At 57.4% G+C, this 24,901-nt stretch overlaps 1 protein-coding gene across 2 annotated transcripts in view; it reads left to right on the top strand.

The window, feature by feature from the left end:
* The window catches only part of CPSF1 (cleavage and polyadenylation specific factor 1), a 99,863-nt gene that overhangs the window by 31,003 nt on the left and 43,959 nt on the right, over positions 1-24,901 (top strand). For both annotated transcript variants that reach the window (XM_086875621.1, XM_086875625.1), the window contains exons 9-18: positions 1,243-1,353; positions 6,465-6,558; positions 7,371-7,458; positions 8,334-8,459; positions 9,673-9,724; positions 11,041-11,135; positions 11,895-11,969; positions 13,190-13,270; positions 18,503-18,592; positions 20,802-20,921. In XM_086875621.1, the coding sequence (XP_086731747.1) occupies positions 1,243-1,353; positions 6,465-6,558; positions 7,371-7,458; positions 8,334-8,459; positions 9,673-9,724; positions 11,041-11,135; positions 11,895-11,969; positions 13,190-13,270; positions 18,503-18,592; positions 20,802-20,921 (932 nt within the window). The remainder of the gene's footprint in view (positions 1-1,242; positions 1,354-6,464; positions 6,559-7,370; positions 7,459-8,333; positions 8,460-9,672; positions 9,725-11,040; positions 11,136-11,894; positions 11,970-13,189; positions 13,271-18,502; positions 18,593-20,801; positions 20,922-24,901) is intronic.

Below are 24,901 nucleotides of genomic sequence, written 5' to 3'. Positions count from 1 at the left end.
GTGACAGTGACACAGTGACAGTGACGCAGTGACAGTGACACAGTGACAGTGTCTCAGTGACACAGTGACAGTGATGCAGTGACAGTGACAGTGACACAGTGACAGTGACGCAGAGACACAGTGACACAGTGACAGTGACACAGTGACACAGTGACACAGTGACACAGTGACACAGTGACACAGTGACAGTGACACAGTGACACAGTGACACAGTGACAGTGACACAGTGACACAGTGACAGTGACACAGTGACACAGTGACACAGTGACACAGTGACACAGTGACACAGTGACAGTGACACAGTGACACAGTGACACAGTGACACAGTGACAGTGACACAGAGACAGTGACACAGTGACAGTGACTGTGACACAGGGACTGTGACAGTGACACAGTGACAGTGACACAGACAGTGACGCAGGGATTGTGACACTGTCCCCTGTGTCCCCAAGGGGTGTGGTGACAGTGGTTACTATGACAGTGGTGACACTGTGACAATGGTGATACTGGTGACAGAGGTGACACTGTGTCCCTGTCCTCTGCAGGTGGCATGGTGACACTGTGACACTGTGACAATGTGACACTGTGACAATGTGACACTGTGACACAGGTGACAGTGTCATACAGGTGACACACAGGTGACACTGTGACACAAGTGTGACACTGTGACACTGTCCCCTGCAGGTGGTGTGGTGACAATGTGACCCTGTGACACCGTGACACTGTGACACAGGTGACAATGACACAGGTGACACACAGGTGACACACAGGTGACACAGGTGTCCCTGTCCCCCGCAGGTGGCGTGGTGACAGTGTGTCACAGGTGACACACAGGTGACAATGTGACACAGGTGACACACAGGTGACAATGTGACCCAGGTGACACACAGGTGACACACAGGTGACACAGGTGACAATGTGACACAGGTGACAATGTGACACAGGTGACACAGGTGTGACACTGTGTCCCTGTCCCCTGCAGGTGGCGTGGTGACACAGGTGACACACAGGTGACAATGTGACACAGGTGACAATGTGACACAGGTGTCCCTGTCCCCCGCAGGTGGCATGGTGACAGTGTGACACAGGTCACACAGGTGACACACAGGTGACAATGTGACACAGGTGACACACAGGTGACACACAGGTGACACAGGTGACACACAGGTGACACAGGTGACACACAGGTGACAATGTGATACAGGTGACACAGGTGTGACACTGTGTCCCTGTCCCCCGCAGGTGGCGTGGTGATCTTCGCGGTGAACTCCCTGCTGTACCTGAACCAGAGCGTGCCCCCGTACGGGGTGGCCCTCAACAGCCTCACCTGCGGCACCACCGTCTTCCCGCTGCGTAAGGGCTGCTGCCTTCGGCCTCGCCACCGCCCTCCTCAGCCTCACCCTCATCATCCTCATCCTCATCACCCTCATCATCCTCATCTTCATCCTCATCTTCATCCTCATCTTCATCATCATCATCATCCTCATCTTCTTCATCGTCATCCTCATCTTCATCCTCATCTTCATCATCCTCATCTTCATCATCGTCATCCTCATCTTCATCCTCATCTTCATCCTCATCTTCATCATCTTCATCATCCTCATCTTCATCCTCATCCTCATCATCCTCATCACCCTCATCATCCTCATCCTCATCGTCATCATCTTCATCCTCATCTTCATCCTCATCTTCATCCTCATCTTCATCATCCTCATCTTCATCATCCTCATCCTCATCTTCATCATCCTCATCTTCATCCTCATCTTCATCATCCTCATCTTCATCATCTTCATCTTCATCCTCATCTTCATCATCCTCATCTTCATCCTCATCGTCATCCTCATCTTCGTCATCTTCATCTTCACCATCTTCATCATCCTCATCTTCATCCTCAAATTCATCTTCATTGTCATCTTCATCCTCATCATCGTCATCATCATCATCTTTATCTTCATTATCATCATCGTCATCATCTTCATCATCCTCATCTTCATCATCCTCATCTTCATCATCCTCATCGTCATCATCTTCATCGTCATCCTCATCTTCATCATCCTCATCTTCAAATTCATCTTCATCATCGTCATCCTCATCTTCATCATCCTCATCGTCATCATCTTCATTATCATCATCTTCATCCTCAAATTCATCTTCATAGTCATCTTCATCTTCATCATTGTCATCATCTTCATCATCCTCATCTTCATCATCATCCTCATTGTCATCCTCATCTTCATCTTCATCATCATCTTCATCATTCTCATCATCGTCATCATCATCTTCATCTTCATTATCAGTATCCTCATCTTCATCATCATCATCATCATCATCCTCATCGTCATCATCATCATCATTTTCATCTTCATTATCGTTTTCCTCATCTTCATCATCTTTATCATCCTCATCTTCATCATCGTTTTCATCTTCATCATCTTCATCATCTTCATTATCTTTATCCTCATCATAATCATCTTCATCATCATCATCTTCATCATCTTCATCATCATCTTCATCATCCTCAAATTCATCTTCATCATCTTCATCATCTTCATCATCATTATCATCATCATAATCATCATCATCCTCATCGTCATCCTCATCATCATCATCATCTTCATTATCATTATCCTCATCTTTATCATCTTCATCTTCATCATCTTCATCTTCATTATCATCATCGTCATCTTCATCATCCTCATCTTCATCATCTTCATCGTCTTCATTATCATTATCCTCATCTTCATCTTCGTCTTCATCATCTTCATCTTCATTATCATCATCGTCATCTTCATCATCATCTTCATCTTCTTCATCTTCATCCTCATCTTCATCATTGTTTTCATCTTCATCATCTTCATTATCTTCATCCTTATCATAATCATCTTCATCATCATCATCCTCTTCATCATCATCTTCATCATCCTCATCTTTGTCCTCAAATTCATCTTCGTCATCTTTGTCCTCATCATAATCATCCTCATCTTTATCCTCCTCATCCTCATCACTCATCATCCTCCTCCTCCTTCTCCTCATCATCATCTTCATCATCCTCATCTTCATCATCCTCATCATCTTCGTCCTTATCGTCATCTCCGTCATTTTCATCATCCTTATTGTCATCTTCTTCATCATCTTCTTCCTCATCTTCATCTTCATCATCTTCATCCTCATCCTCCTCATCATCCTTATCGTCATCTTCATCATCATTCTTATCTTCATCTTCATCATCTTCATCCTCATCCTCCTCCTCCTCCTTCTCATCCTCGTCCTACTCATCCTTCTCATCCTCATCTTCATCATCTTCATCTTCCTCATCATCGTCATCGTTCTTATCGTCATCTCCGTCATCCTCATCTTCATCATCCTTATCATCGTCATCATCTTCATCATCATCATCCTCATCATCCTCATCTTCATCTTCATCATTGTCATCCTCATCATCCTCATCCTCGTCTTCATCATCCTCATCCTTGTTATTCTCATCTTCATCCTTGTCAATCTCCTTCTCATCCTTGTTCTCTTCCTCATCTTCATCATCTTCATCTTCCTCATTATCCTTATTATCATCATCCTCATCTTCATCATCCTCATCTTCATCATCCTCATTATCCTTATTATCATCATCCTCATCTTCATCATCCTCATCTTCATCATCCTCATCTTCATCATCCTCATTATCCTTATTATCATCATCCTCATCTTCATCATCCTCATCTTCAGCCTCCCCCTCCCCATCATCATCCTCCTCGTCATCCTTATCGTCACCTTCATCGTCATCCTCATCTTCATCATCCTCATCTTCATCATCATCATCCTTATCATCACCTTCATCATCATCCTCATCTTCATCATCCTCGTCGTCGTCATCTTCATCCTTGTCATGACATCTTCATCGCTCTCATCCTTGTTCTCTTCCTCATCATCCTCTTCGTCATCATCCTCATCCTCCTCATCATCCTTGTTCTTCATCTTCATCCTCATCATCATCATCCTCATCTTCATCATCATCGTCATCCTCATCTTCATTCTCCTCATCATCTTCCTTCATTTTCATCATCTTCATCTTCAGCCTCCTCCTCCCCATCATCATCCCCATTCTCCTCATCTTCATCATCCTCCTCATCATCCTTATCATCATCTTCATCATCATCCTCATCTTCATCTTCATCATCTTCCTCATCTTCATCATCCTCATCCTCATCTTCATCATCCTCATCTTCATCATCATCGTCCTTGTCGTCACCTTCATCATCATCTTCATCATCATCATCCTTCATCTTCATCATCTTCATCGTTGTCATCATCATCCTCATCTTCATCATCATCATCGTCTTTATCGTCACCTTCATCATCCTGATCTTCATCTTCATCATCGTCCTTCATCTTCATCATCTTCATCGTTGTCATCATCATCCTCATCTTCATCATCATCATCGTCTTTATCGTCACCTTCATCATCCTGATCTTCATCTTCATCATCGTCCTTCATCTTCATTATCTTCATCATTATCATCATCATCCTCATCTTCATCATCCTCATCTTCATCATCCTTGTCAATCTCATCCTTCTCATCCTTGTTCTCTTCCTCATCTTCATCATCCTCCCCATCCTCCTCATCCTCATCATCCTCATCATCCTCATCATCCTTGTCATTCCCATCTTCATCTTCATCCCACTCATCCTCATCTTCCTCATTGTCCTCATCTTCCTCCTCCTCTTTTCCTTTCCCTGTCCCAGGTGTCCCTGTCCCAGGTGTGACTGTCCCTGTCCCCAGGTGTGACTGTTCCTGTGTCCAGGTGTGTCCCAGGTGTGACTGTTCCTGTCCCAGGTGTGACTGTCCCAGGTGTGACTGTTCCTGTCCCAGGTGTGTCCCAGGTGTGACTGTCCCAGGTGTGACTGTCCCAGGTGTGACTGTCCCAGGTGTGACTGTTCCTGTCCCAGGTGTGACTGCCCAGGTGTGACTGTCCAGGTGTGACTGTCCCAGGTGTGACTGTCCCAGGTGTGTCCCAGGTGTGTCCCAGGTGTGACTGCCCAGGTGTGACTGTCCCCAGGTGTGACTGTTCCCAGTGTGACTGTCCCCGTCCCCAGGTGTGTCCCAGGTGTGTCTCAGGTGTCTCAGGTGTGTCCTAGGTGTGACTGTTGCTGTTCCAGGTGTGCAGGAGGGTGTGAGGATGACTCTGGACTGTGCCCAGGTGTGTCCCAGGTGTGTCCCAGGTGTGTCCCAGGTGTGTCCCAGGTGTGTCCCAGGTGTGACTGTTGCCATTCCAGGTGTGCAGGAGGGGGTGAGGATGACTCTGGACTGTGCCCAGGTGTGTCCCAGGTGTCTCAGGTGTGTCCCAGGTGTGTCCCAGGTGTCCCAGGTGTCTCAGGTGTGTCCCAGGTGTGACTGTTGCCGTTCCAGGTGTGCAGGAGGGGGTGAGGATGACTCTGGACTGTGCCCAGGTGTGGCCCAGGTGTCCCAGGTGTGTCCCAGGTGTGTCCCAGGTGTGTCTCAGGTGTGTCCCAGGTGTGTCCCAGGTGTGTCCCAGGTGTGTCCCAGGTGTGTCCCAGGTGTCTCAGGTGTGTCTCAGGTGTGACTGTTCCTGTGTCCAGGTGTGCAGGAGGGGGTGAGGATGACTCTGGACTGTGCCCAGGTGTGGCCCAGGTGTGTCCCAGGTGTCTCAGGTGTGTCCCAGGTGTGACTGTTGCCGTTCCAGGTGTGCAGGAGGGGGTGAGGATGACTCTGGACTGTGCCCAGGTGTGTCCCAGGTGTCTCAGGTGTCCCAGGTGTGTCCCAGGTGTCTCAGGTGTGTCTCAGGTGTGTCCCCAGGTGTCCCAGGTGTCCCAGGTGTGTCTCAGGTGTGACTGTTGCCGTTCCAGGTGTGCAGGAGGGGGTGAGGATGACTCTGGACTGTGCCCAGGTGTGTCCCAGGTGTCTCAGGTGTGTCCCAGGTGTGACTGTTGCCGTTCCAGGTGTGCAGGAGGGGGTGAGGATGACTCTGGACTGTGCCCAGGTGTGTCTCAGGTGTGACTGTTGCCGTTCCAGGTGTGCAGGAGGGGGTGAGGATGACTCTGGACTGTGCCCAGGTGTGTCCCAGGTGTGTCCCAGGTGTGTCCCAGGTGTGACTGTTGCCGTTCCAGGTGTGCAGGAGGGGGTGAGGATGACTCTGGACTGTGCCCAGGTGTGTCCCAGGTGTGTCCCAGGTGTGTCCCAGGTGTGACTGTTGCCGTTCCAGGTGTGCAGGAGGGGGTGAGGATGACTCTGGACTGTGCCCAGGTGTCTCAGGTGTGTCCCAGGTGTGACTGTTGCCGTTCCAGGTGTGCAGGAGGGGGTGAGGATGACTCTGGACTGTGCCCAGGTGTGTCCCAGGTGTGACTGTTGCCGTTCCAGGTGTGCAGGAGGGGGTGAGGATGACTCTGGACTGTGCCCAGGTGTGTCCCAGGTGTGTCCCAGGTGTCTCAGGTGTGACTGTTGCCGTTCCAGGTGTGCAGGAGGGGGTGAGGATGACTCTGGACTGTGCCCAGGCCACCTTCATCTCCTATGACAAGATGGTCATTTCCCTCAAGGGGGGCGAGATGTGAGTGCGGGGCTTCCCCGGGGGGCTTGGGGTGTTCTTGGGGTGTCCCCGGGGGGCTTGGGGTGTTCTTGGGGTGTCTTTGGGGTGTCCCCAAGGGATTTCGGGGTGTCTTTGGGGTGTCTTGGGGTGTCCCCGGGGCCTTGGGGTGTCTTGGGGTGTTCCCGGGGTGATTTCGGGGTGTCTTGGGGTGTCTTTGGGGTGTCCCTGGGTGATTTTGGGGTGTCCCTGTGGATTTTGGGGTGTCTTGGGGTGTCCCCAAGGGATTTCGGGGTGTCTTTGGAGTGTCTTTGGGGTGTCCCTGAGGATTTTGGGGTGTTCCCGGGGGGATTTTGGGGTGTCTTGGGGTGTTTTTGGGGTGTCCCTGGGTGATTTTGGGGTGTTTTGGGGTGTCCCTGGGTGATTTTGGGGTGTTTTGGGGTGTCCCTGTGTGTTTTGGGGTGTCCCTGTGGATTTTGTGGTGTTTTTGGGGTGTTTTTGGGGTGTTTTGGGGTGTCCCTGTGTATTTTGGGCTGTTTTGGGGTGTTTTGGGGTGTCCCTGTGTGTTTTGTGGTGTTTCTGGGGTGTTTCTGGGGTGTTTTTGGGATGTTTTGGGGTGTTTCTGGGGTGTTTCTGGGGTGTTTTGGGGTGTTTTTGGGGTGTTTCTGGGGTGTTTCTGGGGTGTTTTTGGGGTGTTTTGTGGTGTTTTTGGGGTGTTTTTGGGGTGTCCCTGTGTGTTTTGGGGTGTTTTGGGGTGTTTCTGGGGTGATTTTGGGTGTTTTTGGGGTGTTTTTGGGTGTTTTTGGGGTGTCCTGAGCCGTGCCCGTGTGTGACAGTTACGTGCTGACGCTGATCACGGACGGGATGCGCTCCGTGCGCTCCTTCCACTTCGACAAAGCGGCCGCCTCCGTCCTCACCACCTGTGTGAGCACCTGGGACACCTGGGCACACCTGGGGGGACATGGGGACACCTGGGGGACACCTGAGGGACACCTGGGGACACCTGGGGACACCTGGGGACATCTGGGGAGACACCTGGGCACACCTGGGGGGACATGGGGACACCTGGGGACACCTGAGGGACACCTGGGGACATCTGAGGGACACCTGGGGGACACCTGGGGACATCTGAGGGACATCTGAGGGACACCTGGGGACACCTGGGGGGACATGGGGACACCTGGGGAGACAGCTGAGATACACCTGGGGACACCTGGGGGGACATGGGGGGACATGGGGACACCTGGGCACACCTGAGACACACCTGGGGGGACATGGGGACACCTGGGGGGACATGAGATACACCTGGGGACACCTGGGGGGACATGGGGGGACATGGGGAGACACCTGAGATACACCTGGGCACACCTGGGGGGACATGGGGACACCTGGGGACACCTAAGATACACCTGGGACACCTGGGGACAGCTGGGCACACCTGAGACACAACTGGGGACAGCAGGGGGGACATGGGGGGACATGGGGTCACACCTGGGGACACCTGGGGACACACCTGGACACACCTGGGGGGACATGGGGGGACATGGGGACACCTGGGGACACACCTGGGGACACACCTGGGGACACCTGAGATACACCTGGGGACACCTGGGGGGACATGGGGAGACCTGTGGGGCACCTGGACACGCCTGGGAACACCCGGACACACCTGGACACACCCGGGCACACCTGGGTACACCTGGACACACCTGGGAACACCCGGACACACCCGGACACACCTGGGTACACCTGGACACACCTGGGAACACCCGGACACACCTGTCCCCACCTGTCCGCAGATGGTTCCCCTGGAGCCCGGTTACCTGTTCCTGGGGTCCCGCCTGGGCAACTCGCTCCTGCTCAGGTACACCGAGAAACTGCAGGAACAGCCGGCCGGCACCGCCAGGGACGCGCCCGACAGACAGGTGAGGGCTGGGGACACACCTGGGGGGGGGGGGGGAACACCTGGGGGGGGGGACACACCTGGGGGGGGGGAAAATACACCTGGGGGGGAATCACACCTGGAGGGGGAAAATACACCTGGGGGGGGGAAAATACACCTGGGGGAGGGGAACACACCTGGGGGGGGGGGAAAATACAGCTGAGGGGTGAAATTACACCTGGGGGGAGAACACACCTGGGGGGGGGAATCACACCTGGGGAGGGAAAAATACACCTGGGGGGGGGAAACACCTGGAGGGGGGGGGAACACACCTGGGGGGGGGGAAACACCTGGGGGGGGGGAACACCTGGGGGGGGGGAAATACACCTGGGGGGGGGAAATCACACCTGGGGGGGGGAAACACCTGGGGAGGGGGGAAATACACCTGGGGGGGGAAAATACACCTGGAGAGGGGGGGGAAAACCTGGGGGAGGGGGAACACACCTGGGGGGGGGGAACACCTGGGGGGTGAAATCACACTGGGAGTGTTACAAATCACACCCGGGGGGGTGGAAATTACACCTGGGGGACCCCAAATCACACCTGGGGACCCCCAATCGCACCTGGGGACCCCCCAAATGACACCTGGGGACCCCAAATCACACCTGGGGGACCCCAAATCACACCTGGTGCCCCCTCAAATGACACCTGGGGACCCCCAATCACACCTGGGGACTCCAAATCACACCTGGGGACCCCCAAATCACAACTGGGGACCCCAAATGACACCTGGGGACCCCCAATCACACCTGGGGACCCCCAATCACACCTGGGGACCCCAAATCACACCTGGGGAACCCCCAAATCACACCTGGGGACCCCCAAATCACAACTGGGGACCCCCCAAATGACACCTGGGGACCCCCAATCACACCTGGGGGACCCCAAATCACACCTGGGGACCCCCAATCACACCTGGGGACCCCAAATCACACCTGGGGGACCCCAAATCACACCTGGGGACCCCCAATCGCACCTGGGGACCCCCAATCACACCTGGGGGACCCCAAATCACACCTGGGGACCCCCAAATCACACCTGGGGACCCCAAATGACACCTGGGGACCCCCAATCGCACCTGGGGACCCCCCAAATGACACCTGGGGACCCCCAAATCACACCTGGGGACCCCCAATCACACCTGGGGACCCCCAAATGACACCTGGGGACCCCACACCTGTCCCTGTCCCCCACAGGAGGAGCCCCCGGTGAAGAAAAAGCGCTCGGAGCCATCGGGGCCGTGGGCAGGTGAGAGACACCTGGGGACATGGGGACACCTGGGGGGACATGGGGACACCTGGGGGGACATGGGGGGACATGGGGACATCTGGGGGGACATGGGGACAGCTGGGGGGACATGGGGGGACATGGGGACACACCTGGGGGGACATGGGGACAGCTGGGGGGACAGCTGGGGACACACCTGGGGGGACATGGGGACACCTGGGACTAGCTAGGGACATCTGGGAACACCTGGGGGGACACCTGGACACACCTGGGAACACCTGGGGGGACATGGGGACACACCTGGATACACCTGGGGACACACCCAGTCATTGGTGGGAGGAGACCTGGGGATGCCCCAAGTCCCAGGGGGGTGACACAGGGGTGACACAGGTGACACAGTGTGTCTCTGTCACAGGGGGGTGACACAGGGTGACACAGGGTGACAGAAGGTGACACAGGTGTGACACAGGTGTGACACAGGTGTGTCCCTGTCGCAGGGGGGTAACACAGGTGTGACACAGGTGTGACACAGGGTGACACAGGTGACACAGGTGACACAGGTGTGACACAGGTGACACAGGTGGGTGACACAGGTGTGACACAGGTGGGTGACACAGGTGACATAGGTGTGACACAGGTGTGACAGAGGTGACACAGGTGACACAGGTGACACAGGTGTGACACAGGTGGGTGACACAGGGGTGTCGCTGTCGCAGGGGGGTGACACAGGTGTGACACAGGTGACACAGGTGGGTGACACAGGTGGGTGACACAGGTGACACAGGTGTGACACAGGTGGGTGACACAGGTGACACAGGTGACACAGGTGGGTGACACAGGTGACACAGGTGACACAGGGGTGACACAGGTGTGACACAGGTGGGTGACACAGGTGGGTGACACAGGTGACACAGGTGGGTGACACAGGTGACACAGGTGACACAGGTGTGACACAGGTGGGTGACACAGGTGTGACACAGGTGTGACACAGGTGACACAGGTGTGACACAGGTGTGACACAGGTGACACAGGTGACACAGGTGTGACACAGGTGACACAGGTGTGACACAGGTGTGACACAGGGGTGACACAGGTGTGACACAGGTGACACAGGGGTGACACAGGTGACACAGGTGTGACACAGGTGACACAGGGGTGACGCAGGTGTGACACAGGTGTGACACAGGTGACACAGGTGTGACACAGGTGTGACACAGGTGTGACACAGGTGACACAGGTGTGACACAGGTGTGATACAGGTGTGACACAGGTGTGACACAGGGTGACACAGGTGTGACACAGGCGACACAGGTGTGACACAGGTGTCACTGTCACAGGGGGGAAGCCGCAGGCGCAGGACGAGGTTGACGAGATCGAGGTTTACGGCAGCGAGGCGGCGTCAGGGACACAGCTGGCAACCTACTCCTTCGAGGTACCACACCTGGGACACCTGGGGACACCTGGGGACAGCTGGGGACACACCTGGGACAGCTGGGGACTTTCCTGGGGACACCTGGGACAGCTGGGGACACCTGGGGACACCTGGGGACACACCTGGGGACACCTGGGGACACCTGGGGACACCTGGGGACACACCTGGGGACACCTGGGGACACACCTGGGGACACCTGGGGACACCTGGGGACACACCTGGGACACCTGGGGACACCTGGGGACACACCTGGGGACAGCTGGGACACACCTGGGGACACCTGGGACAGCTGGGGACACCTGGGACAGCTGGGACACACCTGGGGACACCTGGGGACACACCTGGGACACACCTGGGGATACCTGGGGACACACCTGGGACAGCTGGGGACAGCTGGGACACACCTGGGACAGCTGGGGACACACCTGGTACACCTGGGGACAGCTGGGACACACCTGGGCACACCTGGGGACACCTGGGGACAGCTGGGACACACCTGGGCACACCTGGGGACACCTGGGGACAGCTGGGGACACACCTGGGACACCTGGGTACAGCTGAGGACAGCGGGGACAGCGGGGACAGCTGGGGATACACCTGGGGACAGCTGGGGACATGTGGGGGGTACCTGGGACATCTGGGGTACACCTGTGTCCCACCTGTGTCACCCGTGTGTCACTCCTGTGTCACCTGTGTCACCTCACCTGTGTCACCTGTGTGTCACCTCACCTGTGTCACACCTGTACCCCCCGTCCCCAGGTGTGTGACAGCATCCTCAACATCGGGCCCTGCGCCAACGCGGCCATGGGGGAGCCGGCCTTCCTGTCTGAGGAGGTGAGACACCCCAAAAACCCCAAATGTACCCCAAAAACCACCCCAAACTCACCCCAAACTCACCCCAAACTCACCCCAAACCCGGCCTTCCTGTCTGTGGAGGTGAGACACCCCAATAACCCCAAATGTACCCCAAAAACCACCCCAAAAAACACCCCAAACCCGGCCTTCCTGTCTGAGGAGGTGAGAGACCCCAAAATACCCAAAAACCCCCAAATCCACCCCAAAATCCACCCCAAACCCGGCCTTCCTGTCTGAGGAGGTGAGAGACCCCAAAATACCCAAAAACCCCAAAATCCACCCCAAAAAACACCCCAAAAACCTCCAAACCCACCCCAAACCCGGCCTTCCTGTCTGAGGAGGTGAGAGACCCCAAAATACCCAAAAACCCCAAAATCCACCCCAAAAACCCCCAAACCCACCCCAAAAAACACCCCAAAAACCACCCCAAACTCACCCCAAACCCGGCCTTCCTGTCTGAGGAGGCGAGAGACCCCAAAAACCCCAAATGTACCCCAAAAAACACCCCAAAAACCCCCAAACCCAGCCCAAACCCGGCCTTCCTGTCTGAGGAGGTGAGAGACCCCAAAAACCCAAATCCACCCCAAAAACCACCCCAAACTCACCCCAAACTCACCCCAAAGCTGACCCTGCCTCTGACCCCAAACCTGACCTCTGACCCCAAACTTGACCCCTGACCCCAAACCTGACCCCACCCTGACCCCGCTGTGACCTCGCTGTGACCCCGCCGTGACCCTGCCGTGACCCTACTGTGACCCCACTGTGACCCCACTGTGACCCCGCCGTGACCCCGCCGTGACCCCACTGTGACCCCGCGGTGACCCCACTGTGACCCCGCCGTGACCCCGCTCTGACCCCGCTGTGACCCCGCGGTGACCCCGCGGTGACCCCACGGTGACCCCGTTGTGAACCCGTTGTGACCCCGCTCTGACCCCCCTGTGACCCCACCGTGACCCTGCTGTGACCCCACCCTGACCCCGCCGTGACCCCACCCTGACCCCCCTGTGACCCCGCCGTGACCCCCCTGTGACCCCACCGTGACCCCGCTGTGACCCCATGGTGACCCCGCCGTGACCCCACTGTGACCCCGTGGTGACCCCGCCGTGACCCCGCGGTGACCCCGCCGTGACCCCGCTGTGACCCCGCTGTGACCCCGCCATGACCCCGTGACCCCGCGGTGACCCCGCTGTTTCCTGCAGTTCCAGAACAGCCCCGAGCCCGACCTGGAGATCGTCCTGTGCTCGGGGTACGGCAAGAACGGGGCCCTGACCGTGCTGCAGGTACCCCAAAACACCCCAAAAACACCCCAAAACACCCCAAAACACCCCAAAAACACCCCATAACCCTCCCTGTGCTCGGGGTACGGCAAGAACGGGGCCCTGACCGTGCTGCAGGTACCCCAAAACACCCTAAAACACCCCAAAACACCCCAAAAACACCCCTGGGACCCCTAAAACACCCACTGTGACCCCAAAAACACCCCAAAACCACCCCAAAACACCCCAAAAACACCCCAAAACACCCCAAAAACACCCCAAAAACACCCCTGGGACCCCTAAAACACCCCCTGAGACCCCAAAAACACCCCATAGCCCTCCCTGTGCTCGGGGTACGGCAAGAACGGGGCCCTGACCGTGCTGCAGGTACCCCAAACACCCTGAAACACCCCAGAACACCCCAAAAACACCCCAAAATAACCCCAAAACACCCCAAAAACATCTCTGGGACCCCAAAACCACTCCATAACCCTCCCTGTGCTTGGGGGACGGCAAGAACGGGGCACTGACCGTGCTGCAGGTACCCCAAAACACCCCGAAACACCCCAAAACACCCCAAAATCACCTCAAAAACACCCCAAAAACATCCTAGAAACACCCCAAAATCACCCAAAAACACCCCTGGGACCCCTAAAACACCCCAAAAACACCCCAAAACCACCCCATAGCCCTCCCTGTGCTCGGGGTACGGCAAGAACGGGGCCCTGACCGTGCTGCAGGTACCCCAAAACACCCCAAAACACCCCAAAACCCAAAAAAACACCCCAAAACACCCCAAAAACACCCCAAAACCACCCCATAGCCCTCCCTGTGCTCGGGGTACGGCAAGAACGGGGCCCTGACCGTGCTGCAGGTACCCCAAAACACCCCAAAACACCCAAAAACACCCCAAAAACATCTCAGGGACCCCAAAAACACCCCAAAACACCCCAAAAACATCTCAGGGACCCCAAAAACACCCCAAAACACCCCAAAAACACCCCAAAAACACCCCAAAACACCCCAGAAACAGCCCCTGAGACCACAAAACCCTGTACCTCAAATACCCCAAACACCCCAAATCCCCCCAAACCCCAAACCCCAAACACCCCAAACCCCCCAAACAACCGAAACCCCAAACCCCCCAAACCCCAAACACCCCAAACCCCCTCCCCCCGCACCGCCCATCCCCCCCCGTGGGAGGTTCCCGGGGGGGCCGATCCCGGTGCCAGAGCAGGGCTGGGACAAACCAGGGTGACCCCAAAGTCTGGGGAGCGCCTGTAACACCCCCACAACACCTGAAATCCACGGGGAGCGCCTGTAACACCCCCACAACACCTGAAATCCACGGGGAGCGCCTGTAACACCCCCACAACACCTGAAATCCACGGGGAGCGCCTGTAACCAACACCCAAACACCCCAAATCCACGGGGAGTGCCTGTAACACCCCCACAACACCTGAAATCCACGGGGAGCGCCTGTAACCAACACCCAAACACCCCAAATCCATGGGGGCCACCTGTAACCAACACCCAAACACCCCAAACCTGTGGGGAGCGCCTGTAACACCCCCACAACACCTGAAATCCACGGGGAGCGCCTGTAACCAACACCCAAACACCCCAAACCTGTGGGGAGCGCCTGTAACACCCCCACAACACCTGAAATCCATGGGGAGCGCCTGTAACACCCCCACACACCCCAAATCCACGGGGAGCGCCTGTAACCAACACCCAAACACCCCAAATCCATGGGGAGCGCCTGTAACACCCCCACAACACCCCAAATCCACGGGGAGCGCCTGTAACACCCCCACAACACCCCAAATCCACGGGGAGCGCCTGTAACACCCCCACAACACCCCAAACCCGTGGGGAGCGCCTGTAACACCCCCACAACACCCCAAATCCATGGGGAGCGCCTGTAACCAACACCCAAACACCCCAAATCCATGGGGAGCGCCTGTAACACCCTCACAACACCCCAAATCCATGGGGAGCGCCTGTAACCAACACCCAAACACCCCAAACCTGTGGGGAGCGCCTGTAACACCCCCACAACACCCCAAACCTGTGGGGAGTGCCTGTAACACCCCCACAACACCCCAAACCTGTGGGGAGTGCCTGTAACACCCCCACAACACCCCAAACCTGTGGGGAGCGCCTGTAACCAACACCCAAACACCTGAAATCCACGGGGAGCGCCTGTAACACCCCCACAACACCCCAAAGTGTCCCCTGGGTGTGTCACTGTCCCTGGGTGTGTGACACTGTCCCTGGGTGTGTGACACTGTCCCCGGGTGTGACACTGTTCCTGGGTGTGTCACTGTCCCTGGGTGTGTGTCACTGTCCCTGGGTGTGTGTCACTGTCCCTGGGTGTGTCACTGTCCCTGGGTGTGTCACTGTCCCTGGGTGTGTGTCACTGTCCCTGGGTGTGTCACTGTCCCTGGGTGTGTGTCACTGTCCCTGGGTGTGTCACTGTCCCTGGGTGTGTCACTGTCCCTGGGTGTGTCACTGTCCCCTGGGTGTGTGTCACTGTCCCCTGGGTGTGTGACACTGTCCCTGGGTGTGTGTCACTGTCCCCTGGGTGTGTCACTGTCCCTGGGTGTGTGTCACTGTCCCTGGGTGTGACACTGTCCCTGGGTGTGTCACTGTCCCTGGGTGTGTGTCACTGTCCCTGGGTGTGTGACACTGTCCCTGGGTGTGTGACACTGTCCCTGGGTGTGTGACACTGTCCCTGGGTGTGTCACTGTCCCTGGGTGTGTGTCACTGTCCCCTGGGTGTGTGTCACTGTCCCCTGGGTGTGTGACACTGTCCCTGGGTGTGTGTCACTGTCCCCTGGGTGTGTGTCACTGTCCCTGGGTGTGTGACACTGTCCCCGGGTGTGTCACTGTCCCTGGGTGTGACACTGTCCCTGGGTGTGTCACTGTCCCTGGGTGTGTGTCACTGTCCCTGGGTGTGTCACTGTCCCCTGGGTGTGTGTCACTGTCCCTGGGTGTGTGACACTGTCCCCTGGGTGTGTGTCACTGTCCCTGGGTGTGTGACACTGTCCCCTGGGTGTGTGACACTGTCCCTGGGTGTGTCACTGTCCCCTGGGTGTGTGACACTGTCCCTGGGTGTGTCACTGTCCCTGGGTGTGTGTCACTGTCCCTGGGTGTGTGTCACTGTCCCCTGGGTGTGTGTCACTGTCCCTGGGTGTGTGACACTGTCCCCTGGGTGTGTGACACTGTCCCTGGGTGTGTCACTGTCCCTGGGTGTGTGTCACTGTCCCTGGGTGTGTGTCACTGTCCCTGGGTGTGTCACTGTCCCTGGGTGTGTGTCACTGTCCCCTGGGTGTGACACTGTCCCCTGGGTGTGTGACACTGTCCCTGGGTGTGTCACTGTCCCCTGGGTGTGTGTCACTGTCCCTGGGTGTGTGTCACTGTCCCTGGGTGTGTGTCACTGTCCCTGGGTGTGTGTCACTGTCCCCTGGGTGTGTGTCACTGTCCCTGGGTGTGTGACACTGTCCCCTGGGTGTGTCACTGTCCCCTGGGTGTGTCACTGTCCCTGGGTGTGTGTCACTGTCCCTGGGTGTGACACTGTCCCTGGGTGTGTGACACTGTCCCCGGGTGTGTCACTGTCCCTGGGTGTGTGTCACTGTCCCTGGGTGTGTGACACTGTCCCTGGGTGTGTCACTGTCCCTGGGTGTGTGTCACTGTCCCCTGGGTGTGTGTCACTGTCCCTGGGTGTGTGTCACTGTCCCTGGGTGTGTGACACTGTCCCCTGGGTGTGTCACTGTCTCCTGGGTGTGTGTCACTGTCCCTGGGTGTGTGACACTGTCCCCGGGTGTGTCACTGTCCCTGGGTGTGTGACACTGTCCCTGGGTGTGTGACACTGTCCCCTGGGTGTGTGACACTGTCCCTGGGTGTGTGTCACTGTCCCCTGGGTGTGTGTCACTGTCCCCTGGGTGTGTGACACTGTCCCTGGGTGTGTCACTGTCCCCTGGGTGTGTGACACTGTCCCTGGGTGTGTCACTGTCCCTGGGTGTGTGTCACTGTCCCTGGGTGTGTGTCACTGTCCCCTGGGTGTGTGTCACTGTCCCTGGGTGTGTGACACTGTCCCCTGGGTGTGTGACACTGTCCCTGGGTGTGTCACTGTCCCTGGGTGTGTGTCACTGTCCCTGGGTGTGTGTCACTGTCCCTGGGTGTGTCACTGTCCCTGGGTGTGTGTCACTGTCCCCTGGGTGTGACACTGTCCCCTGGGTGTGTGACACTGTCCCTGGGTGTGTCACTGTCCCCTGGGTGTGTGTCACTGTCCCTGGGTGTGTGTCACTGTCCCTGGGTGTGTGTCACTGTCCCTGGGTGTGTGTCACTGTCCCCTGGGTGTGTGTCACTGTCCCTGGGTGTGTGACACTGTCCCCTGGGTGTGTCACTGTCCCCTGGGTGTGTCACTGTCCCTGGGTGTGTGTCACTGTCCCTGGGTGTGACACTGTCCCTGGGTGTGTGACACTGTCCCCGGGTGTGTCACTGTCCCTGGGTGTGTGTCACTGTCCCTGGGTGTGTGACACTGTCCCTGGGTGTGTCACTGTCCCTGGGTGTGTGTCACTGTCCCCTGGGTGTGTGTCACTGTCCCTGGGTGTGTGTCACTGTCCCTGGGTGTGTGACACTGTCCCCTGGGTGTGTCACTGTCTCCTGGGTGTGTGTCACTGTCCCTGGGTGTGTGACACTGTCCCCGGGTGTGTCACTGTCCCTGGGTGTGTGACACTGTCCCTGGGTGTGTGACACTGTCCCCTGGGTGTGTGACACTGTCCCTGGGTGTGTGTCACTGTCCCCTGGGTGTGTGTCACTGTCCCCCTGGGTGTGTCACTGTCCCTGGGTGTCCCTGGGTGTGACACTGTCCCCTTGGGTGTGACGTTGTACCCCGGTGTCCCCAGCGCAGCATCCGGCCGCAGGTTGTCACCACGTGTGACACTGTCCCCTGGGTGTGACACTGTCCCTGGCTGTGTGTCACTGTCCCTGGCTGTGTGTCACTGTCCCTGGGTGTGTCACTGTCCCTGGCTGTGTGACACTGTCCCCTGGGTTTGTCACTGTCCCCACATGTGACACTGTCCCCCTGGTGTCCCCAGCGCAGCATCCGGCCGCAGGTTGTCACCACGTGTGACACTGTCCCTGGGTGTGTGTCACTGTCCCTGGGTGTGTCACTGTCCCTGGCTGTGTGTCACTGTCCCTGGGTGTGTCACTGTCCCCACATGTGACACTGTCCCCCCGGTGTCCCCAGCGCAGCATCCGGCCGCAGGTTGTCACCACGTTTGAGCTGCCCGGCTGTTACGACATGTGGACGGTCACCGCGCCCCCGCCGCGCCAACAGGTGTGACATTGTGTGTCATCGTGTGTCACTCTGTGTCACTGTGTGTGACATTGTGTGTGACATTGTGTGTGACTGTGTGTCACTGTCACCGTGTGTCAGTGTGTGTCACTGTGTGTGACTGTGTGTGACTGTGTGTCACTGTGTGTCACTGTGTGTCACCGTGTGTCACTGTCGCTGTGTCACCGAGTGTCACCGTGTGTCACTGTGTGTGACATTGTGTGTGACTGTGTGTCACTCTGTGTCACTGTCACTGTGTGTCACTGTGTGTGACTGTGTGTCACTGTGTGTCACCGTGTGTCACTGTGTGTGACTGTGTGTCACTGTGTGTCACTGTGTGTCACTGTGTGTCACTGTGTGTCACTCTGTGTCACTGTCACCGTGTGTGACTGTGTGTGACTGTGTGTGACTGTGTCACCTTGTGTCGCCGTGTGTCACTGTGTGTGACTGTGTGTCACCTTGTGTCACCGTGTGTCACTGTGTCACTGTGTCACTGTGTCACTGTCACTGTGTGTCACCGTGTGTCACCTCACCGTGTGTCACAGTGTGTCACCTCACTGTGTGTCACTGTGTCACCATGTCACCTTGTGTCACCTCACCTTGTGTCACCTTGTGTCACCTCACATCACCATGTGTCACCGTGTGTCACTGTGTCACCGTGTGTCACCGTGACATCCTTCCTGTGTCACCGTGTCACTGTGTCACTCTCCCCGTGTCGCTGTGTCCCCTCCTGTCACCGTGTCCCCTTCCCTGGGTCACCATGTCACCTTCTGGTCACCGTGTCACTGTGTCCTCTTGTGTCACTGTGTCACCTTCTGTCCCTGTGTCCCTGTCCCTGTCCCCATGGTGTCCCCATGGTGTCCCCATTCCCATCCCTGTCCCTGTCCCCATCCCCACGCTGTCCCTGTCCCCACACTGTCCCTGTGTCCCTGTCCCCACACTGTCCCTGTCCCCACGCTGTCCCTGTCCCCACGGTGTCCCCATCCCTGTCCCCACGCTGTCCCTGTGTCCCCATCCCCACGCTGTCCCTGTCCCCACGGTGTCCCTGTCCCTGTCCCCACCCTGTCCCTGTGTCCCCATCCCCACGCTGTCCCTGTCCCCACGGTGTCCCTGTCCCTGTCCCCACGCTGTCCCTGTGTCCCCATCCCCACGCTGTCCCTGTCCCCACGGTGTCCCTGTCCCTGTCCCCACCCTGTCCCTGTCCCCACGGTGTCCCTGTCCCTGTCCCCACGCTGTCCCTGTCCCCACGCTGTCCCTGTCCCTGTCCCCACGCTGTCCCTGTCCCTGTCCCCACACTGTCCCTGTCCCCACGCTGTCCCTGTCCCCACGCTGTCCCTCTCCCTGTCCCCACCCTGTCCCTGTCCCCACGCTGTCCCTGTCCCTGTCCCCACACTGTCCCTGTCCCCACGGTGTCCCTGTCCCTGTCCCCACGGTGTCCCCATCCCCATGCTGTCCCTGTCCCCACGGTGTCCCTGTCCCCACGCTGTCCCTGTCCCCACCCTGTCCCTGTCCCTGTCCCTGTCCCCACGCTGTCCCTGTCCCTGTCCCCACACTGTCCCTGTCCCCACGCTGTCCCTGTCCCCACGCTGTCCCTGTCCCTGTCCCCACACTGTCCCTGTCCCCACGCTGTCCCTGTCCCCACACTGTCCCTGTCCCCACCCTGTCCCTGTCCCTGTCCCCACACTGTCCCTGTCCCCATGGTGTCCCTGTCCCCATGGTGTCCCTGTCCCTGTCCCTGTGTTCCTGTCCCCATCCCCACACTGTCCCTGTCCCCACACTGTCCCTGTCCCCACACTGTCCCTGTCCCCATCCCCACACTGTCCCTGTCCCCACAGTGTCCCTGTCCCCACACTGTCCCTGTCCCTGTCCCCACGCTGTCCCTGTCCCCACGCTGTCCCTGTCCCTGTCCCCACACTGTCCCTGTCCCCACGCTGTCCCTGTCCCCACGCTGTCCCTGTCCCCACGCTGTCCCTGTCCCTGTCCCCACACTGTCCCTGTCCCCACACTGTCCCTGTCCCCACGCTGTCCCTGTCCCTGTCCCTGTCCCCACACTGTCCCTGTCCCCACACTGTCCCTGTCCCCACGCTGTCCCTGTCCCTGTCCCCACACTGTCCCTGTCCCCATCCCCACACTGTCCCTGTCCCCACGCTGTCCCTGTCCCCACACTGTCCCTGTCCCTGTCCCCACACTGTCCCTGTCCCTGTCCCCACAGCCCGAGGTGGCCCCAGGGACCAGCGCAGAGCCCGAGGCGGCGGCGACGGCTCCGGAAAGTTCCGAGGAGGACGGGGAACGACACGGGTTCCTGATCCTGAGCCGGGAGGACTCCACCATGGTGAGTGACACCTGGGGACACACCTGGGGACACCTGGGGGACACCTGGGGACACCTGGGGACACCTGACACACACCTGGGGACACCTGACACACACCTGGGGACACACCTGGGGACACCTGGGGACACCTGACACACACCTGGGGACACCTGACACACACCTGGGGACACACCTGGGGACACACCTGGGGACACCTGGGGACAGCTGGGGACACCTGAGACACACCTGAGACACACCTGGGGACACCTGGGGACACCTGAGACACACCTGAGACACACCTGGGGACACCTGGGGACACCTGGAGACAGCTGGGGACACCTGACACACACCTGGGGACACACCTGGGGACACACCTGGGGACACCTGACACACACCTGGGGACACCTGACACACACCTGGGGACACACCTGGGGACACCTGGGGACACCTGACACACACCTGACACACACCTGGGGACACCTGGGGACACCTGGGGACAGCTGGTTTCTCTGTCTCTTCAGGAACCTGTGGGTTGTGTTTTCCCTTTTCGGTTGACGCGAGGGCGGCTGTTTTCTCTCGCTTGTTCATCCTTTCCTTCCCAGCGTTGCAGGGAGCTGCGTGCGCTGTGATAGAAAAGGGAAACAGCTGAAAAAGATCCTTTTCAGGGTGTTTTATGTTCATTTACCCGATTAACAATCACCAGCTCGATTGTTTTTCTTGGTGACTGTCACGGGGTAGCTTTACCTCTGAGACAGTTTGGGGCTTTGAGGAAGTTGAAGCTGCTGGTGGCTGATGGGAGTTTTTCCTCCTGAGTGATTATCGGTCATTTCCAAAACCTGACAGCGGTTCTGACTGTTAAAAAGTGAATTCAACTTGTAAACACCCCCTTAAGAACTACAGTCAGAGCTCCCTTCGCGGTGTTTTCTACCCAATCACTTACAACCGCCCAAAAACCCCTCGGAGCGGAACAGCAACAACAACAACAGGAGACAACACCCTAAATCCTCCATCCCGTCTCCTGTTCTCTAAACTCTTTCACCCCGTGATTTAACAAACTTTTCAATCTACACACTCACACTTTTCCCAACTTCAACGTTCGTTTTCCGTCACCGTGAAAGCACGATTGTGAATTTCACGTCGTGAGATTCAGAGTTTCTTTGGATCCTACAACAAAACATCACAAACGAGGGCACACCCTGGATCTGACTCCAACAGCTCTTGGAATCCTTCTGTGTTTTGCCCCGGAGGTTTTGCGTGGGTGTTGCCATAAGTGTGATTGTTGCCTGTATGGGGCCGGGTGTCTCGGTGTTGGGGGACAGGTGTGTCTGGCAGGGAGGGCAGGAGCCCCCCTCGGGATGAAAACGCGGATCCCCTCCCTCTGAATTAGGATAATCCTGAAATCAAGGGGGTCTCGGGCAGAGATCTGGGGACAGCAATAACAGTTCTTTAATAATGTTTATAACCGGGCAAACAAACAGCAATAACTACAGCGTTAGCAAGAACACAGAGCCCGGGACCGCGGGACCCCGGGACCCCGGGACAGATTTCTGACACGGGATGGGGGAGAGGAGAGGTTTCACAAAGCCTCGGGCAGTGCCGGGGCTCCTGCGGGGCTGCGAGGAACGGTCGGCTGGGACAGCAGGGACCAGCTGAGATGGGACAGCAGGGATGAGCTGAGCTGGGACAGCAGGGAGGAGCTGAGCTGGGACAGCAGGGACGGGCTGAGATCTGGAGCTGGTGGATGAGCTGAGATGGAACATCAGGGATGAGCTGAGGTGGAACATCAGGGAGGAGCTGAGATCTCAGCAGGGACGAGCTGAGGTGGAACAGCTGGGAGGAGCTGAGGTGGATCACCAGGGATGAGCTGAGATCCTGAGCTGGTGGATGAGATGGATCAGCTGGGATGAGCTGAGATGGAATATCGGGGATGAGCTGAGCTGGGACAGCAGGGAGGAGCTGAGGTGGAACAGCTGGGATGAGCTGAGGTGGAACAGCTGGGAGGAGCTGAGGTGGGACAGCTGGGAGGAGCTGAGGTGGGACAGCTGGGAGGAGCTGAGATCTGGAGCCGGTGGATGAGATGGATCAGCTGGGAGGAGCTGAGGTGGAACATCAGGGAGGAGCTGAGCTGGGACAGCTGGGATGAGCTGAGGTGGAACTGCAGGGAGGAGCTGAGATGGGACTGCAGGGAGGAGCTGGGATCTCAGCAGGGATGAGCTGAGGTGGGACAGCAGGGATGAGCTGAGATCTGCAGCTGGTGGATGAGATGGATCAGCAGGGATGAGCTGAGATCCTGGGCCGGTGGATGAGGTGGAACTGCAGGGACGAGCTGAGGTGGAACAGCAGGGATGAGCTGAGATCTCAGCAGGGATGAGCTGAGATGGATCACCAGGGATGAGCTGAGGTGGAACAGCAGGGAGGAGCTGAGATCTGGAGCTGGTGGATGAACTGAGATGGATCACCAGGGATGAGCTGAGATCTGGAGCTGGTGGATGAGGTGGAACATCAGGGAGGAGCTGAGCTGGATCACCAGGGACGAGCTGAGATCCTGAGCTGGTGGATGAGCTGAGATGGATCAGCAGGGAGGAGCTGAGGTGGAACATCAGGGACGAGCTGAGATCTCACCAGGGATGAGCTGAGATCTCACCAGGGACGAGCTGAGATCTGGAGCTGGTGGATGAGATGGATCACCAGGGATGAGCTGAGATCTGGAGCTGGTGGATGAGGTGGAACATCAGGGATGAGCTGAGATGGATCACCAGGGATGAGCTGAGATCTCAGCAGGGATGAGCTGAGATGGATCACCAGGGATGAGCTGAGGTGGAACATCAGGGATGAGCTGAGGTGGATCACCAGGGATGAGCTGAGATCTCAGCAGGGACGAGCTGAGATCCTGGGCCGGTGGCTGAGCTGGATCAGCAGCTACAACAACAACAACAACAACAACAGCAGAGAACACCTAACCCTGAACACCGCGCACGGTATCTGCGATTCCTCGGAGCTGCTTCGGCGTATCCAGCGCCGGTGGTTGTTGCTGGAGCAGGGTTGTGTCCTTGTGGCGCGGGCGGAACAGCTTTTCACCGCGTCGCGCATGAGCGCGGTGCCAGATCCGGACTGCTCGTCTCTCGCTCACCCAAAGACACAATTTCTGCTCTCGCCCTTCCTCGCTGAATCCCTCGTTCTGTGCTTTTCCGTACATGTCCCCAGTGTCCCCAGTGTCCCCATGATGTCACCAGTGTCCCCAGTGTCCCCAATGTCCCCATGATGTCCCCAATGTCCCCAGTGTCCCCATGGTGTCACCAGTGTCCCCAGTGTCCCCATGGTGTCCCCAATGTCCCCCATGGTGTCCCCATGATGTCCCCAGTGTCCCCAGTGATGTCTCCAATGTCCCCAGTGTCCCCAGTGATGTCCCCAGTGTCCCCAGTGTCCCCATGATGTCCCCAATGTCCCCAGTGTCCCCAGTGTCCCCATGATGTCACCAATGTCCCCAATGTCCCCATGATGTCACCAATGTCCCCAGTGTCCCCGGTGTCCCCATGGTGTCCCCAATGTCCCCAGTGTCCCCAGTGATGTCACCAATGTCCCCAGTGTCCCCAGTGACCCCAGTGATGTCACCAATGTCACCTTGATGTCCCCAGTGTCCCCAGTGATGTCCCCAGTGTCCCCAGTGATGTCACCAATGTCCCCAGTGTCCCCAGTGATGTCACCAATGTCACCAGTGATGTCACCAATGTCCCCATGATGTCACCAATGTCCCCACAGATCCTGGAGCTGGACACGAGCGGTTTCAGTGGTGTCCCCATGGTGTCCCCAATGTCCCCATGGTGTCCCCAATGTCCCCACAGATCCTGGAGCTGGACACGAGCGGTTTCAGTGGTGTCCCCATGGTGTCCCCAATGTCCCCATGGTGTCCCCAATGTCCCCACAGATCCTGCAGACGGGACAGGAGATCCTGGAGCTGGACACGAGCGGTTTCAGTGATGTCCCCAATGTCCCCATGGTGT

This window comes from Cyanistes caeruleus, chromosome 1 (assembly GCF_971803275.1).
Source record: "Cyanistes caeruleus chromosome 1, bCyaCae1.hap1.1, whole genome shotgun sequence".
NCBI lineage: Eukaryota > Metazoa > Chordata > Aves > Passeriformes > Paridae > Cyanistes > Cyanistes caeruleus.
Note: the sequence above shows the minus strand (reverse complement) of the source record. Positions and strands in the feature narration are given on the sequence as shown.